Source organism: Lutjanus erythropterus, chromosome 14 (genome assembly GCF_056507025.1).
Source record: "Lutjanus erythropterus isolate fLutEry1 chromosome 14, fLutEry1.hap2, whole genome shotgun sequence".
NCBI classification, from domain to species: Eukaryota; Metazoa; Chordata; class Actinopteri; order Lutjaniformes; family Lutjanidae; genus Lutjanus; species Lutjanus erythropterus.
In genome coordinates, this window is record NC_139330.1 from 37730956 (window position 1) to 37749477 (window position 18522).

The 18522-nt window shown below is 38.0% G+C and overlaps 1 protein-coding gene across 1 annotated transcript in view; it reads left to right on the forward strand.

The window, feature by feature from the left end:
- The window catches only part of LOC146315950 (cadherin-1-like), a 32847-nt gene that overhangs the window by 1355 nt on the left and 12970 nt on the right, over positions 1-18522 (forward strand). Inside the window, exons 2-7 of the mRNA XM_084735226.1 lie at positions 3048-3162; positions 10702-10790; positions 11736-11945; positions 12947-13087; positions 14802-14957; positions 15905-16049. Of these exons, the coding sequence (XP_084591352.1) occupies positions 3048-3162; positions 10702-10790; positions 11736-11945; positions 12947-13087; positions 14802-14957; positions 15905-16049 (856 nt within the window). The remainder of the gene's footprint in view (positions 1-3047; positions 3163-10701; positions 10791-11735; positions 11946-12946; positions 13088-14801; positions 14958-15904; positions 16050-18522) is intronic.

Here is an 18522-nt window from a genome sequence, read left to right on the forward strand (position 1 = left end):
ACATACATTTAAACAACAAAATATTGTTTATTTTCCATCAGTCTGACAATGGCACTATAAATCATAATGGTGGCTATATTCAAGCTTTCATAGAGCTTTATTTAAACTCAAGCTCTTTTAATGTCTTGAAAATGATTGTTTTACATTAAAAGTGCAATTTCAAGTACATTCAGACCAGTGGAAACCCTGGCCATTGAAAATTGTAAAGAAAAATATCCCTGGCCAAAAATAAACAGACCTACTGTCCTACAGGCTTCCATCAGGCAGTTTTTTAAAATGAAACTTGTGCTCCACTGCACTGACAAACGTTCCGTGTTGTCTGGAGTGCAAACTGCGATTAAATGCATTAAATTTTTTACGTGTTTTTTTTTTTTTTTTTTTTGTAATTAATTAATCAATCGTAATTAATGCGTTAAAGTCCCACCCCTAGAAAAAACATTTTGTAGATGACAATGGAAGTTGTTTGACGTAGAGTTGAGTAAACAGCAACTATATTTGCTATATTTAAGTATATCAGCTGAAATAAATGAAATTTTAAAAAGGATCATAAATTTCTGTCCATAAATTAAATATAAAAAACATTATCCCCATCATCTTATGATCATTTGACCACTGTTTTAATCAAAATAAGGGTGAGTCATCATGTGCACTTTGCTGAGTGTCATTATTTTTGAGTAATGTATACTACTATTAATTTGTTCTTACTTGTCAGACTCATTTTGTGTGAAGGTATTTCCATTTGTTTTGTTTTTTTTCTTTTCCATTTTTATTTTTAATGGGTTTTGTTGTTGTCATAGTATAAAGTCTTCACTTTTTATTTGGTTCCATTGTCATGTTTTCTGATTTCTGCCAGAACTGATGTATGACCAGGTTACACAATCACCTGTGTAGTTTTTAAATGAAATGCCAGTTTCTCATTGTCATTCTATGCCACGATAGAGACTGAATCGAAACACGTTGACATATTCATAAATTTAACAAGTGCTTTGATTTTGAATGGGCTAGACAGTCACAGTTTGTTTTATTTTTCATCTAATCTTTGACCCTATCCTTGAAGAGCACCTGATTTCTTTTCATTTTTTCAATGTCCATCACTGTAGTTTTTCACTCAGTGCACCATACCATACCATACCATTTTTCTTCAATCTACATTATGTTTTGTCAAAAAAAGTTTCTTTTGGACTAAGGATATTCTTGGCGGCCATTGCTTAAATGCAAATTTTAATATGAACATTGCACATTAGCCTACAAAACATAACAGTTAACTAAATGCTTCACCTTTTCAGACTGAGAAGGCTCATGGTCTCTGTGGGCAAACATCATTTACCCAGAGCTGATATTAGCATCAGCAGCTGCTCTGCTTGTAAGTTAATGTCCATGTCTGTGCTGGATGTGGTCACATGTTGCCCCAGTCGAGTGGTTATAAGTTTATTTATTATTTATTCCAGTTTATTATGTCACAGCCTACAAACAAATTTTTAATCGTGTAGTCGACTAACCACACACATCCCTATTTTGGACACAAGTTGGACAACGTAACAAAATAGACCAACAATATTGTGAAAGCCCAGTATGGTCCATTCATATTGGCCAGTGATATATCTGTCTGGTTCTATTAATTGATAATGAAAAGATTTGCCAGCTGCAGCCTAGATAGACCCTAAGACTCTGTTTTTGTTTGTTTGTTTGTAGGGGTGTGTATCTCACTGACTGAGACCAATTCAATACGTATGTCGATACATGTTCAAAGATAGATATGTCTTATAAATCTTTAAATGGCCAACGATTCAGTTCGATATGATTCAGCTCTGTCACGATATGATACGATATGATGTAATACAAGACAATCCAATGTGTCAGTCTTTGCATTTTGATTCAATTAATGCTACATTTGTAGAGTGCTTTTAGCTGCAAAAAAAATCCTGATAGTTTTACTAAATGTAGTAACAGTAGAGACAGAGAGAAGGAGACATTACAGTGGTGTTAACATCTTTTTATGAGTCTCATGTGTAAATTACATCCTGTAGCCTAAATGAGAATCTTTGAACAAACTTTAAAACTGTTTAAAATATCAGTATTTCTGCAGTAAAATGATCTGCTGCTCTGTTTCATATGAAGAGTGCTGCGCTTTTGATTAGTGTGGAGGAACAGTGAAGTGTTACCTGCTCTCACATGACGTCTCGGTGGGTCAGACTTGTGTCTCTGTACTGTCTGACACATTTTGCATAAATAATCTGCAGCAGTGTTTCTCATCTTTCTTATAAAACACAAATTTATACTACACTTGCACATTATGAAAGTTTGGTGGCGTGACGTGGTATAATGTCAATTCTGTCACTGTTTTAAGCGCCGTCTGTTTTAAGTAAATGAAGAGGAGACACAGGAGAGGGTGGGGGGAGCACTTGTTTTTGTGGTCGTGGCAGCAGGTGTTCTTAGTTCTGTTCTTAGGCAAGCTCACAGGATATTGACCAAGCCATCACATATCCTGCATGTAGAATATGAGCTTTTGCCCTCTGGCAGATGATACAGAGTTCCCCGCTGTAAACTGAACTGATTTAAAATTTCATTTGTTCCTACCTCCCTTAAGCTTTTGAATAGTGCTGTTTGAGGCTGCAGGGATTGTGCAATAGTTTCATGGTGTTTCTTACCACAGGGTATGTGCAATATGTGTTATGTATTTGTATGTGCAATATCTGTAATGTGCAATGTGGATTATGTGCAATTTATTTATTATGTTGTTTGTTTTATCACACTGTGGAGGCATGTTGTGTGCAGCATTCGAGTCCAAAACAAATTTCCCTATGGGGAAAATAAAGTATATCGTATCGTATCGTATCGTAGGTGTCCAGCGAGAGTGGTGCAGGCAGAGACAGCGGGAGAGAGAAGATGGAGGAAAGTTAACAGTGGCAGCTCACAGATGCTATAAATGAAACATATGCGCATCCTAATGGAGATGTATTGATACGCTAGTGCTGCACCGATCCGTTTCCATATTTTCCATACATGTATATTCTGATTCATAATAAAGGCTGTTTTTCTTCTTCTAGGCCTCAACATCAGTGACTGCTGAGGAGCAAACATGTGTACCTCGATTCGAGTCAGATATTTTAATTTTCAGAGTGCCTAGAAAGCATCTGAGCCAGCATTACAGACTGGGCAAAGGTAAGAACAAGGTTGCTGTTGACTCACTCACTACCTAATGCACACACATGTTCGGTATCATTGCACATGGATTATTTTTGGACTGTAAAATATAGAAAGAACATTTTAGCCATGAAAAAATCCAAGCAGCACACGATCTGAGTTCTGTGTATAAATAAAACTTTTTGTGCTAAGCATTCCTCCGGCACAGATGGCCTTCTACAGATTAGCTGTTAACATTGTTCTCACATGTAGCCCAAACAACCTCAAGTCTCAGCTTGTTCTCACTCTGAATCTCCTGTAATGCTGCAGGGCAAACCAAAGTCCTAGAGCCTGTTCTGCAGGCCCTGCTGTACAAATGGTGTCAAATACTCAAAGCAAAGGAGCACTTGATTTTATTTTTGTCAGTTTACTAGGAGAGATTATATATTTCCAGTGTTTTTATCTTTGGTGTTAAAGTGTCGTGGACCAGGCTTGTGGTTTGCTCTATGTAGCTTTAAGACTACAGTTAAGTTCTACTCTGTTGTTGTCTGAAAAATATGAATGTAGAGAAAGTGTCTTTGTGCTCAAAAGAGACAGACTGAAAAACCAATACAGCAGTCAAGGTGAGCTAAAATTTGAGTTGATACTGTACTTTGTACTTGAGAGCAGCTTGTTTGTTATCTTGGAGTAAGAGCGAACACAAGCACCAAGACTTAAAAAGAAAAAGCTGTGTCACAATTGACCCTTCACTAAGCCCTGCCTTCCTTAGTTACTGTTGCTAAGGCAACCAAGCTTTCCATTTTTGCACTGCATTTATTCAATTTACGGTGATAACGGTGGCACAGTTAACATTGAAATTGGAAGTAATTGTGAAACACAAGGTCTTGATTCATTAGAGATGTAAACAAAAGCAGCTTCTCATTTCTAGCTGATGATGGTGGATTTTGTCAGCTAAAGTAATGACTCAGAAGCAGATTTTGTAAGTGTAGCTGGGTGATGTAAGCTAACTCAACTTAAGTGAGCTGAAGTCTCCAGCTGACATTTTAATTTTTCAATCTCACACATTGGTGAGGTGGTAAAATACGGCAAGTATATCTAGATGTTAGATGACAGAAATACACTCATTAATGTGGGAAAAGGAAGCCGCTGGACTCGATCAGTGCAGCGGACCTTGAGATGGGTCACCCTGCCAGACCAGCAGAACTGCGATCGCAGAATAGAGCTGGGAAAAGTTAAGCTAACCTGGCTGGTTACTGCAGCTTGTAAGCTAACATTAGTTAGCCAGACAGGCTAATGTTTGTAGCTTATGTTAGAGCAGCTGAGGACGGAGTTTAATCCATTCACCACACGTGTGCTCTTGTATTTCATGTTTTTGAGAGACTACAAAAAGACAAATGAAATGCTGAGTATCCCTCTCCTCAGAGCCTCCTGCACACCTTCGACATGTAGAGAAATGGAAAGCTTGTCAACTCTAGTTATGGTTGCTAACCTATGATTGGACAGTTGCTGTTTGGGGCAGGGTTTAGCGAAGGCCAATTAGGGTTGTTCAGATACTGATACCAGTATCGGCTTCTGATACTGCCTAAAATGCTGGTGTTAGTACTGGCAACCCAATACCACATAATTTATTAACCCTTAAACTGAACCCTGCTACCTCCATGTACTGACACATACGCCTTTTTTCTGGTTAAGTTAAAGATTTTATTGGAACATCTCCAGTCACAATACTGGTTATCCTGTGCAGGGTTGTCTATCCCAGCATGCATTGGGCCGGACATTGAGCTTTACCTTCATACAGGAGTGGGTGGAGTGGACTAAGAAATACAGTGCCTGGCCAAAAAAAAAGTCACCTCCTGGATTTAACTAAGCAAATAAGTAATAGCCTTCCTTTGGATGCAGTGAATAATATGTTTCAGCTGGCAAAATGGAAAAGATGGGAGAAGGGTCAAATTATTTGCCTGCATCAAGCAAAGAAAAAAAAAAACTAAGGAGACTGTTGAAACAGCTGTGTAGCTTTAAGAGAACCACCTATCAGTGAGGCTAATTGAAGACAAGGCTTTAATTTGCTAGGGAGCGTAAAGATTGGACTCTGAAGCAATGGAAAAAGGTCATGTGGTCTGAGTCCAGATTTACCCTGTTCCAGAGTGATGGGCACACCAGGGTAAGAAAAGGAGCAGATGAAGTGATGCACCCATCATGCCTTGTGTCTACTGTACAAGCCTGTTGGGGCAGTGTTATGATCTGGGGTTGCTTCAGTTGCTCAGGTCAAGGTTCAGCAATGTTATGTGCCCAAAAAATGAGGTCAGCTCACTACCTGAATATACTGAATGAGCAGGTTTTTACATCAATGGATTTTTTCTGCCCTGTTGGCATGGGCATATTCCAAGATGACAATGCCAGGATTCATTGGGCTCAAACTGTGACAGAGTGGTTCAGGGAGCATGAGACATCATTTTCACACATAGATTGTCCACCACAGAGTCCAGACCTTAACCCCATTGAGAATCTTTGGGACGTGCTGGAGAAGACTTAACGCGGCAGTCTGACTCTCCTATCATCAATACAAAATCTTGGTGAAAATTTAACACAACTCTGGACAGAAATAGATGTGTGACATTGCATAAGCTTATGGAAACGATGCCATGGCATGCCGTAATCTAGTCCAATGAAATATTAGAGTTTGTGACTTGTTTTTTTGGCCAGGCAGTGTATGGTAAGTGAAGAGTGGAAATAGGGATGTACCATATTATATTGTTCACTATATATCATATATATTTATTACAATTCCTCTCATGTTAAAAGAAAAAATGTGTTGTGATGGTAGCAATATTACAGTGGAGGAGTTAGTTCCAAAAATAAGATCAGGTGTACAGTAAACCACAGTAATGTGCAGGAAGTTGGGTACAAGGTGAGTTAAAAAGTTCTAAACAAAAAATATATAGTATTATGTAGGGGTGGGCGATATGGCAAAAATATCGTATCACGATTTTTTTATTAGAAAATCACGATTTCGATTTTATCACGATCTTACATGTATTTATATTATGTATTATGCTATGTATTTAGATTTACATTTACTGTTTTTACTTTACTTTCTACTTTTTTTTCAAGCACAAAGGTAAAAGATAAGGTAGTAATGTCTGCAGAAACCACAAACAGAACATGTTACTAACTCTTTTAACTGATACAGTCACCAGAATGTTTTCACAACATTTTTCTTCTGGAGCAGGACAGACGCTCCCAGACCCCTAACAGGGGACTGGTTGCCCAATATGTCACCTTTTTCTCCTCTTATGAGTTTGCAGGTCTGTATTTAGTAATCAAAAAATACCAATAGGGCTGAACGATTTATCGTTTTCTGACCAAAACTGCGATTTCAGACAACGCGATCACGTGATCGCCAAAGCTGCGGTTTTTTGCAGTGCTCCTGAGGGCTGTACTACAAAGCAAGCCAGGCTTTCGTCTTCAGACTCTGTGCGCGCTAACAGAAAAGGGGCGTTTGTTGCGTCATTTCACTCTTCTTCTGCATGAAGTGAAGCGATCGCAAGCCACTTACTTAAGTCAAAATCATCAAGTTGTTATAATTATGAGCTGTGGAAAGTATACTAAATACATTACGGCAAAAAACAACATTGTTGCTGCAAATAAAGCAGGAGAAGAAGAATGATGTCAGAAAATGACTGATGGACTAAATGCGGTCTTAATGATGCGGTTTATTCTAACATGAAAACTGCACATTAAACAATAAAACTCCATACAGCAGATTTAAACATGACGAAGTCCGTCTGACTGTCCTATGATGACAGAGACGTGGAGATCACAGAAGTTTTTGGCTAAATGAACGTAAAATGAGTGTTACTGATTTAAGACTGTCTGTGATAAATGATGATGAATTTTCTAATCAGTGATCTGAGCTGCAAAATCACCAAGACAAAACAGATAACAGTAAAAAGTATTCAAAGTGTCTGTAGTTGTTTCATCATTATTTTACTGTGTGGATTATATACGATGTAAATTTAAAGTGTTAATATGATCTGGAGCAAACGGGAAAAATGACTCTGCATCACCAAACGGAGGTTACCATGACAGCGCTATGCAGACAGTTTGTGTCGCTGTTTCATTTTTACATTATATGGATTCGTTCGGTGATATTATGAACATACAGCTCAGCAGCTTTTCATTTTTAATGTCTTCCCTCAGTTTAAAAGCTATATCGCTCATAAACAACCTTGTTAGGACAATTATAAGTTAAAGAACGGCGCGTTTTACAGACGATTTAGTCTGAAACTCTTAACATAACCTGCTCCCGACCAGGTTATGAGTTTAGCATAAGTTACCACGGTGATCTAGCAGGTTAAAAGAGAGACACTTTCGTGACACTGAAAACCCTGGATTTAGACTCAACATAGCTCGCTAACACATTAATCTCGCTTCGTAGTTACACTCCTCTGACGTGCATCATAACCAAAAATGCAGCGAACGTCATATGGAACTTAATGAATGGACCAGATCTTCTGTGTGTGTGTGTGTGTGTGTGTGTGTGTGTGTGTGTGTGTGTGTGTGTGTGTGTGTGTTTATTAATTTATTTATTTATATGGATTTAATGTGATGATGTGTGCGACCTGTCTTCAGTATAGTCACTGGTTTTTCTCTTAATGTTATTTTTCTTTGAAGCCCTCACAAATACCTAGTTTGAATAATTAATAATGATTGTAAATGTTACTATACATTGTGAATATTGCACTGAAGCTTGATTTGAAGAAAAAATCGTGAATCGAATTGAAATCGCAATATCTGCCAGAAAAATCGCAATTAGATCTTTTCCTTAAATCGTTCAGCCCTAAATACCAACAAGATTTTTTTCAAAAAAGGAAACAATAACATGCAAGGTTTTTAAATTGTAATTAAGTAAAAACACTAATACCACAATGTAAAAATACCTAAGTAAAGAATCTGAGTATTTTTTTCATCACAGCAGGTCAGTGATCAGTGTTTCAGTGACTCTCTGTGGATCAGTGAATAGTTTTATTTATGGCGGCCTGCCACATTAAAAACATTGACACCATGACATGATTTTCTATTTTTGGAGCTGCGCACCTTTTTCGCTCGTGTCTAGAAGGTAACTCTTTATTTGCGCAACTCTCGCGAGATTTGTGTATTTGTGATCTTTCGCAGGTCTAGGGTTCCCTTCTAGACACGACCCTCTGTCTCTGTCAAACTAATGACAGCAGACTGTCTTTAAACAGCACAGTGTTCGTTCTGCAGTGTTTCACACAAAGACTTTATTTGTGTGGACATCCAGGTTTGGTTTGTCACCAACGTTGACATTTTTATGTTTTTTAATCATTGATTAGTGATCAGTCTGCCCTCCTCTCCTCCCTCACCTGTTCACTCTGCTGTGAGAAGGTCTGAAAGTTTCTCACAGAAAAACACAGACTCTCCTGTTTTACGTATAGACAATTGTTTAATTTTATAAGAGCATCTGGTTGGTGTCGATGTCATTAACCATCACGTTAGTTTCGACTGTTGTAATAAACTCCGTCATTAACAACAGTCTCCTCCACATGCAGCTTCTCTGCAGTTGGTCTGTGTGTTTCCTGATCAGCTAAACCAGCGCCGGAAAGACTAGAAAAGTTGCGCCAGTTAAAATAGAAGCGTCCCGTCAAAATTTAAAATCTCTTAATAGTTTATTGGTTGTAGGTCCGGGTCCGTATAGGACGGCGTGTGGGTCCGCCTGTTAGGGACCCGTGAATGATCCATACGATCTCCTCACTTTGGCAGATCGTCTACACGTTCTAATCCTTCACGATCGAATATCGTTATATCGCACACCCCTAGTATTATGTCATATCGTGAAAAATATCTTTATTGCAGAATACATTGCATTGCAAATAGGGCTGCAACTAACTAACTCAAAATGTTGATCAGTGTTTCCCAACAGTCAAAATGACATCTTCAAATGCCTTGTTTTGCCTACACAACCCAGAGATATTAGTTTACTATCAGTGAGCAGTAAAGAAACCAGAAAATATTCACATTTCAGAAGCTGCAATCGTAGAATTTTGACTTGGAAAAAAAATACTCCAACTGATTAATAAGCAAAATAATTGGTAATTAATTTAGTAATTGATTAATTGTTGCAGCTGTACCCTGAAATATTGTAATATTACGTATCAAACACCCCATAATGACCCTGCTGATCCGCATGGGTATTTGGTCTAGATCAGCTGTTTGGTGCTGTGTTGTGGCTGTTTTACAGTCAACAAAGCCTGTCTGTTTAGTAGCTGATGTGTAACAAGTATGGTGTCATTTGTTTTCATACAACAGAACTCATGCAAGAACCACTAATTTGAACAAATTTGTTCAAAAGTGATTTGTACAAGTTATTTAGGATAACTTCCTGTGTTCACCTATTTTCTCATTGGTATGAACACAATTTACGAGTGGTCCAGACCCGTTGTAGGAGTCATGTGCAGTACGGGTGGGTGATATGGCCCTACATTAATGTAATGATATATGCATCTGTGTATTTCTGTTTTAATAATAATTTTGTCAATATGACACAATACTAAAATATATTTTTGGTTTAGCACTTGAATGGTTTTTTATGGCTTTTTCATTTTTTGTGCATGGCTTCTGGCTCTCCTCATACTCAACCAGGTGCTTCTGCTCATGGAGGTTAAATTGATTTGTATCACCACCTTTGTTAAGTCTTCTTGCACTTTTTACACATTACTCTAGTTTATTGTACAGTGTTTCCTATTCCCACTAATCATATAGACTGTGCTGGGCCACCACAGTCTAGATAGTTAATCCTGCCATACTTTAATAATAAACAAGTTGTGTTTTTTGGGTGACTTCATAAAACACCCTGCTGATGAAGAGAGTCAACAGATCAGACACAGACTGTGCAGGAAGAGGGAGAGAGGTGGGATTATACTTCATGTCGTGTGTATAATGCTTTAAATTGTAAACAGAATATTCAAAATAAATAACAGTGTTGAAATTTAAAAGTTTGGACTCATCTAGAAAATTACATTTTTATGAATACAAAGAGAGTGAAGTACTGAGAAAAGGTACCGTTGGGTACCAGCACTAAATTCCAGGCAACAGTATCAGTTCCGTGTCATTTCAAATGAGAATGGTACCCAACCCTAATCAGTGGCAGTAGACCCAGCTTGGTTCAGAAATTCTTCTGACACAAAACATCAGCATTAATACCAAAAGGGGTCTTTATCCCAAAACATTGTTACTATTTTTCTTCATCATAAAGTCTATAAAATACAGTCAAGTGTGCATTGTCTGTGTTGTTTGTGATGACATGTAAAGGTACAAGTTGCTTGAGCAAATCTTGACCAAGAATCAGTTTGTCTCACTGTAGAGGAATTTTCACAGTCGATCCTTCCTTATTTTGTACTGGACTTTATTTTGTACGGAGATGCGGGTTTAATCTGTCACTCTTTGCCTGGAAGGAGCAGTCATACTGCCTGAAAGTGTGTACATTATTTTGCTGTTTCATTGCTTTCTCTGTACGAACTGCATTTTTAACTGGTAACAATGTTTTCTGTCCAATCCCAGTGGGCTTCATGGACTGTACAGACCGCACCGTATTTCCTTTCAGAAGTGATGACCCTCGCTTCACAGTGCAGACAGATGGCACAGTTAAGGTTAGTAGAGTTTAACACTTGATTGTAGAACCTAATGCTCACCCCTGCAAAAACCTCCCACATCATTTTAAGCCTATACGAGTTAAAATGACAGAGGCTTTGGGTAACTATGTTTTATCGTCCTATGAAGGATGTAATACTTGCATATTATATATATCATATATATATATATATATATATGATGTTAAGATGTTAACATAGCAGAGCAGCGATCAGCTGCAATGAAGAAGAGCAACTGAGTGACACACACTGCGGCATTAAAAAAACATGGACCGTGATGGCTTTCTTTTCCCCGAGCTAACATCACACCAGAGAGGCTGCTCTCCACTGCTGAAAACACAACATTAATAACAACACAGTGAAATACTCCCCCTCCACCCCCACACCCACACCCCATCCAGACATTTATTCTCATACAGACAGGAAACTGTGCGATGCTTTCAAAATGATGAATTAATTTATTAATACAGTTAAGATTTTATAATAAGACTATAAAAAGACTGCATTAATTGTCAGTTAGGTTTCATATTATTAGTATCAGTATTGTATTTCAGTGGAACAGGACCAGGAGGCTGAAAATGGGGCATGTGCAGAATGTTTACTTCTTAACTAGGTCACTTCTTGAGTTTTGATGTGGATGACTGAGAGTGAGCAACTGCAGATGGATACAGTCTGACCAACACCCCCGGCTTAAAAGTTTAAAATTTTGACACATCAAGATGAATCAATAATTGTTTTAGAATCGCAATGTAGCCCTCTGAATCAGCATTGAATCATGAAATACAAAGAGATTCACACCCCTAAACTGAACCCACCTGAAACATTGCTGAGATTTAGTTCAACAGCAATAATACTGATGTTAACCACTGTTGTCAAGCTTCCCTGTACATGTTGGTGAGGAGCAGCACATTGGCCTTTTCTGCTGACTGTTTTTTCCCATTCTAGTTAAGGAGACCGTTTACTCTTCATGGAGGACATCATGACTTCAACATCGACACCTGGGACTCACAAGGCCACAAAATGACTCTGCCTGTCAGGATATTGCACCATGGGCATCATCGTGAGAACCACCACCTAAATGCTGAGCATCACAATGGGGACGCTGAACAACATCAGCGCCACCCTACTGAAGTGGACTCTGCTAATAACACAGAGGTAGGATTAGAGTCACTGTTGAAGGGGCATGAAGAAAAAATTGCAACCCCATTGTTCTTAGTCCCTGTACAAATAATGCATTTAATGGAATGAAAATGCTCACAAAATGTTTAACAATGAACATTTCGTTTATCAAGGGTGGGGAGCAGTAAAGCCCTTGACACAGGCAGTTTGACAGTGAAAAGGCTCTGCATTTAAAGACCTGTTTATTGTGATCACACACTGCCCCTCTGTGGCTGTGTATTAACAAGCAAGACTCGGTTCCATTTTGTTGGTCTTTTTTGCAGCTATATTGTTGAAGCCACACTAGGTTATGTGAAAACGTACTTTTGAGATGTCAGTATTCAAATTACATGTATTTCTTTACAGCATTATTATTTCAGTATGTGTAACAACTTAAGAGGAATACTAGGAATTACATTATTGCTATTGTGGCTATTTTGTGAAAGCCAGAGTAAACAATATGAAGGTTCCCATTTATTACCATTGTAGATTTCTTTGATCCGGCCTGTGTATGTATGTTATTCATGTTATTACTAATTGATAAAATGAATGAATGAATGAATGAATGAATGAATGAATGAATGAATAAATTAATTAATTTAAAAAAAGGCTGTAATGTATTTTAACAATCAATAAAACAACTATCAGTAGAAGTTAGCCCCAGATGAATGACCAACGAGCCTCCACATAAATGTCAAGTTTATGTGAACATTGTTATCTAATGCCTGTAATCCATACATACAAAAATGCATGCATACATACACACCTATATACCTGTTAGTTCAGCTTACCATGACTGCATGATTGTCCAAGGTTTACCCCACCTCTTATCTAATGTGAGCTGGGATAGGCTCCACCCCTGAGTAGTCCTCCTCTCCATTTTAAGCTCATACTGATGCCTATGAAATAAATGCACTTCTTTGCAGTTGTTTATTTCAGTGTTGTATTATTCAAACCCTCACTTACTAAGTGATTGTGTGTATGTTTGTGTTTTTCAGAGTGCAACAGATCCACAGGTTCCCATTCTGCTATTCCCCAAGTCCAGCGAAGGGCTGAGGCGGAGGAAGAGAGACTGGGTTATTCCTGACATCAATGTTGCTGAGAATGACAGAGGACCCTACCCCCTCAGAGTCTCTCAAGTAAGAGGAACTAAACATTTGCAACTAAGAATTTAATACCGAACTGGACTTTGATAGTTTGTTTCTCCATCTTGGTTTCCCCTGCAGTCACTGAGCTCTGATTTTTTACATTTATTTATTGATATTTTGTTAGATTTTTTAAAATCCTTTACAGTATGTTCAAATACAGCCTTTGGTTGTCTTGTATCTCTCCCCACTCCTCCCGAAGTAAAGCGCTGATACCATTAATTTTTATCTCAGTTAACCTAGGGCTGGGCAATATAATGATATTATAATGTATTTTGATATGACACTAGATATTGTGATAGATTTTGGATATCTTTATATCATGATATGTCAGAAGCCTTTTAAAGGCTGCATTACAGTTTAGTGATGTAATTTTGAGAATTTACCAGACTGTTCCAGCTGATCTATTATTTGCCTTTACTCACTTAGGCATTATATCCACATTACTGATGATTATTTATATAATAATCTCATATTTTGTGAAAGCACCAATAGTCATCCCTGTAATATTGTTGCAATATGATACAACAAACGTATTTTATTCCCTCAGCCACTTCCTCCCTTTGGAGTACACAACATATCTTCAGTCATAACTTACACGATCAGTATTCAACTGATATGAAACTTCACTATTGTGATAGGTTTTTCGGCTATATTACCCAGGCCTACGTTAACCTAAGATAAGAAGTGAGGTCCTCTGTTTTCTTGGGACAAGAAAGTTGATCTCTCCTCACAGGATAATTAAATTATTGCCTAACCATCCACATACATTTGGCCAGGTTTAAAAGGGCCTCTGACCCTGCACCTGTCCATAACTTAGTTGTGTTGTCCATGAAGCTTGAAATAAAGTTAGCTGGACAGCTAAACTGAGGAAGCTAAGGTAAGAAAAGAGTTGCACATGTAACGACATGATTGAAAGAAACAAACATCGGCTCGCAGGAAAGAAACAGTTGCCAACCAAGTGTTTTGTGGGGCTTTCTACTGGCATTTTTGGTCATGCTGAGTCAAGCCCTGCTGGACTTCCACTGGACTTGCCTCCAAGTGGGCTGCAGTGACGTCTCTTCCTCCACAGCCAACCCGTTACAACCGCCCTCTCTCCCCCTCCAACAAGCATGTGTTGTGAAGCTGAATTTGTGTAGGAGAATAGAGAGAAGGAAGTTTTTAAGTGTCTGTGTGTTGAGCTACTTTTTGTAGCTTCTAACTGAATCTCTGTGGTTTGCTGTTGAGCGTCTCTCCTGCGTTCCTGTTTGTACTTTAATTTATCTGCTTTATTTTACTGTTTCTGATTTAATAAGAAACTAATAAACGGGACATAGACGTAACATTAGTGTAGTGACCAGCAGCAACAGCTTGTTTTTATTGTTTCTCTCTTCTGACATGTCAGAAACAGCAAAACTCCTGCCTCATGACAACTCTGGTGGTTAGAACACACCACCTCAGATATTTTTAAATCATGATGTTACAATGGGGGCTCAGTGGTTGATGGCTATAAGGTTTGGGAAGATCACTAACAGCAATAGAAACAATGCTGTCATCCAGAGATTACAAGATCATTGACTTGGTGTTGAATATTGGAACCAGGCCACTGCTTGATTTTTGTACCTCAGAAACTTAAATGCAGTACAAGTCAAATAGCTCTGTACCCCTGCTTTACTGCAGATGATATTGTTTTGCAGTACTGTAATGAGGCATGCTGTGTTTTGTGCAGATCCGCTCTAATGAAGATAAAGTAAAGAAGATCTATTACAGCATCACTGGTCCAGGAGCTGATCTAGAGCCTGTTGGTCTCTTCAACATGGACAGAGACACTGGTAATTTGTATCTCACACAGCCACTGGACAGAGAGACACAAGCCAAGTATACGGTAAGCTCTGCTCTTAGGTTTGTACACACGCTCTTTGTCCCCTTAGCAAAATCAGACACATCTGAACACACTTTATATTTCATTTCCCTTTACAATTTATGTTCACTACCTTTATTTGTATACAGTGCTTAACAAATTTATTAGACCACCTGTCATAAAAATGGGAAAACATAAATATTTTAGAAATCTTTCAAAAACTTGTTTAAAACTAAAAATGTTATTGTTAATTATTTGGCAAATAACAAACTGAAACAACTAAATCAGGGGTATCAAACTCATTCTGGTTCAGGGGCCACATACAGCCCAATTTGATCTCAAGTGGGCTATTGATTATTTTGGCGATTAATTGAGTAATCAGATAAATATTGTGTGTTCTGCATTTTTTTCTATTACGTTACTTTTGCTTTATTTAAGAACAGTGGTAATATACAAAACAGAAAACAAGACAGGTCTATTAAATGAACAACTATAACTCTTTTAACTGAAACAGTTACCAGAATGCTTTGTTAGCATGTTAAAATCGCAACATTTTTCTTCTGGAGCAGGACGCTCCCAGACCCCCAGGGGACAGGGGACAGGTTTACCAACATGCCACCTTTTTCTCCTCTTATGAGTTTGCAGGTCTGTGTTTAGTCATCAAAAAATACCAATAAGAAAACCATTAAAGTACAACAACAGCAATAAAAATGTTGATTTTTCAAAAAATTGAAAAGATTTTTAAATTGTAATTAGGTGTTTTTACATTGTGGTATTAGTGTTTTTACTTAAACAAAGAATGTGAGTATTTTTTCCATCACAGCAGGTCAGTGATCAGTGTTTCAGTGACTCTCTGTGGCTCAATAGTGAGTCGCCCACATGCATGCTCTAGTGATACAGAATGAAAGGATCTACATGGATTCTTATTGTATGTGCAGTATCATAATACAAGTATGTTTTTCTGTGTGCAGTTTCAGGCGCATGCTGTGGCAGAAGGTGCAGGAAATGCTGAGGAACCTATGGACATTGTGGTGAATGTAATCGACCAGAACGACAACAAACCTGTTTTCACTAAAGACACCTTCCTGGGAGAAGTTGCTGAGGCCTCACCAATAAGTACTGACAGTGGATGTTATTTAAGCCTAAAAAAGATGTCTTATAAAAATGAAACAGTTTGTCCTGAACTGTGATAAAGTATCACAAGTATCACAAATCCATGACCTGCTCCAACACACTGTGCACAGTTATAAATTGAACTTTTTCTAATGTAACCTGTAATATAATTGGCCACTGCATGAATGTTATGTGGTCTTCTCATTTTGATGACCCTCCATTCTAATGCTGTGCATTGGAGCAAAACAAATACACAAGAATTTCTGAAACAGCAACAGGCTGAACAAAGTTTGCAGGTGACACTAAATGGGTTTAGGCATGTTGAGTCCAGAGGAACAGGGAACAAGACAGATCCAAAATGTACATACAAGAATGAATTGGTGCATTACTAAAGTGAGCATACTAATACCAGCATACCTTCTTATTTAAATAGAAATCTTCCCTTACTAATTGACCCTTCCTTAGTCCTGCCCCTTTTCACTCTGTGCTCCAGTTAAGCAAGCTTGGTACCTCATCAACTTTCTCCTTTCCCGTTCCCTGTATGTAGATATGCAATGTGCTAGGCTCATTGTTGAAAAGAGAACCAAATTTTGACAATGGTTAAAGGACAATGCTGGGGGACCTGTAAAAAGACACATAAATGCACCCTCGTCCAGGACGTAAGTTAGGTTTCTTAGTTTCTTAGGTAACTTAGGTAATGTTGTCAAAATGCCATCTAGCTCATCTATATCAATCAGTAGCTAGCTCGCGTTTTGCAAACATTAACAAAGTTTAAATGTTACATGTTATCTGTTATGTCACTTTTACAGGAAAGAAAAATATTGAAAGAGGTGTCCAGCTTGATCAACTGTTACTGGAGCACAGAACAAAAAGGGATGGGACTTAACTAGGGTCAATTGGGGATTAATGTGTAGAGGACTATATAGTGGGTGCTTTTCATTACATTGAATTATGCCTTCTTGTCTCCTCTCTCCTCTGTCAACCCGAAAGTTGTTTCCGGCCCGCCATTATGAAAGATCTTCCATTTGCTTAAATGCAGCTGGAGGAGACGAGGAATGAGGAGAGACAAGGTGTATGGAAGAGCTCAGAGCAAGGATAAACCAGTGTATCCTATGCGGAAGTCTTTTATCAGAACTTTTATCAAGAATTATTTTGATTGGACAGTTTCTGCGATTGTCATCCTGCATCATCAGGACCCACACAGGGAAGTGAGAATAGCAGTTTCACTTTAATGATTCTGATGTCGGTATTAATGCACTTCGGTGTCAAGAGCTCATGAAGAAATAACTGATTATCAGAATTATTAGTATTATTAGACTGCAAATTGCTGCATGTTCTGAAAACTGACAGACAGGTAGAAACAGGATGAAAAGGTGTCTGGTACAGTGATGATTCAGAGATTATTACTGTGGGATCACTGTCACACAACTAATCAGCGAAAATACCTGTGGTGAAGTGCTTACTTTGTAGTGTCATGTACAGGGATCTACAGATAATAAAATAAAACACAGTTACATGATGAGATGCAATATAACTTGCTGTCATGTGTCGGCATCTAACACTTTATAACAGGATCATTTAATTGCAAAGAGTTGTGGCATCACACAAAGCGGCAATTTGTCTTGTTCTTTATTTCACAATAAAATCAACACACATTCTTACACAGCTGTGTGGTGTATTATTGTGCAGATAACAATAATGCAAGTAAATAAATAGTCTAAGTAAACAAATAACACAGATCCATTACTTATATAAATTTGAAGATTTAAAAGGAATATTAAATGATGATTAAAATCAACACCAGAAAGAGTACTATTAATAATCAGCTATTTTAAACAGCTATTTTTACAGATCTAAATGAATATTGTCAGGTGTTGGAATTGTTCCTAAATAAGTGTTTCTGTGGATGTTTGCACCAGTCAGTTTGACAGCTGATAGAGATGTTATCAGCTGGTCAACAGTAACTGACGTCGCTTCAGATGCTAAAAGGAACCAAAGGTTTTTCAATTCACAACTTTGTCTCCTCTGTCCTTACATGTCGTCCTCACATCTCTGTCACATCCTCGCTGGGTAGAGCTAAGACACAAGGAAAGGAGACAAGGAAACCAAATTTACTAAATGAAAAGCACCCAGTATGTCAGATGGCAAAATTAAAAACAACTTTGGACACAACTTAGATCATTTCTCTCATCTGCCAATTGTCTAAATGTACCTTTGTTCTGCCTGTGCAATGTAACGTAGTAGATTGAGTGTTCTATACACTTTTTATATTTTGGGGTAATTTTAGTCATTATAGGCACTAGGGTATTAAAATTGGTACATGGCATTGAGACAAGACTACAAAATAACTTAAATTACTGACTTACAGTGCACACCACACTCACCAGGTGTGTCGTTATTGGATTGGAGAAAAAATAACATACTCTTGTCCTTGCATGTCTTTATTTTGTTTTAATGAGGTGGTCTGAATACTGAA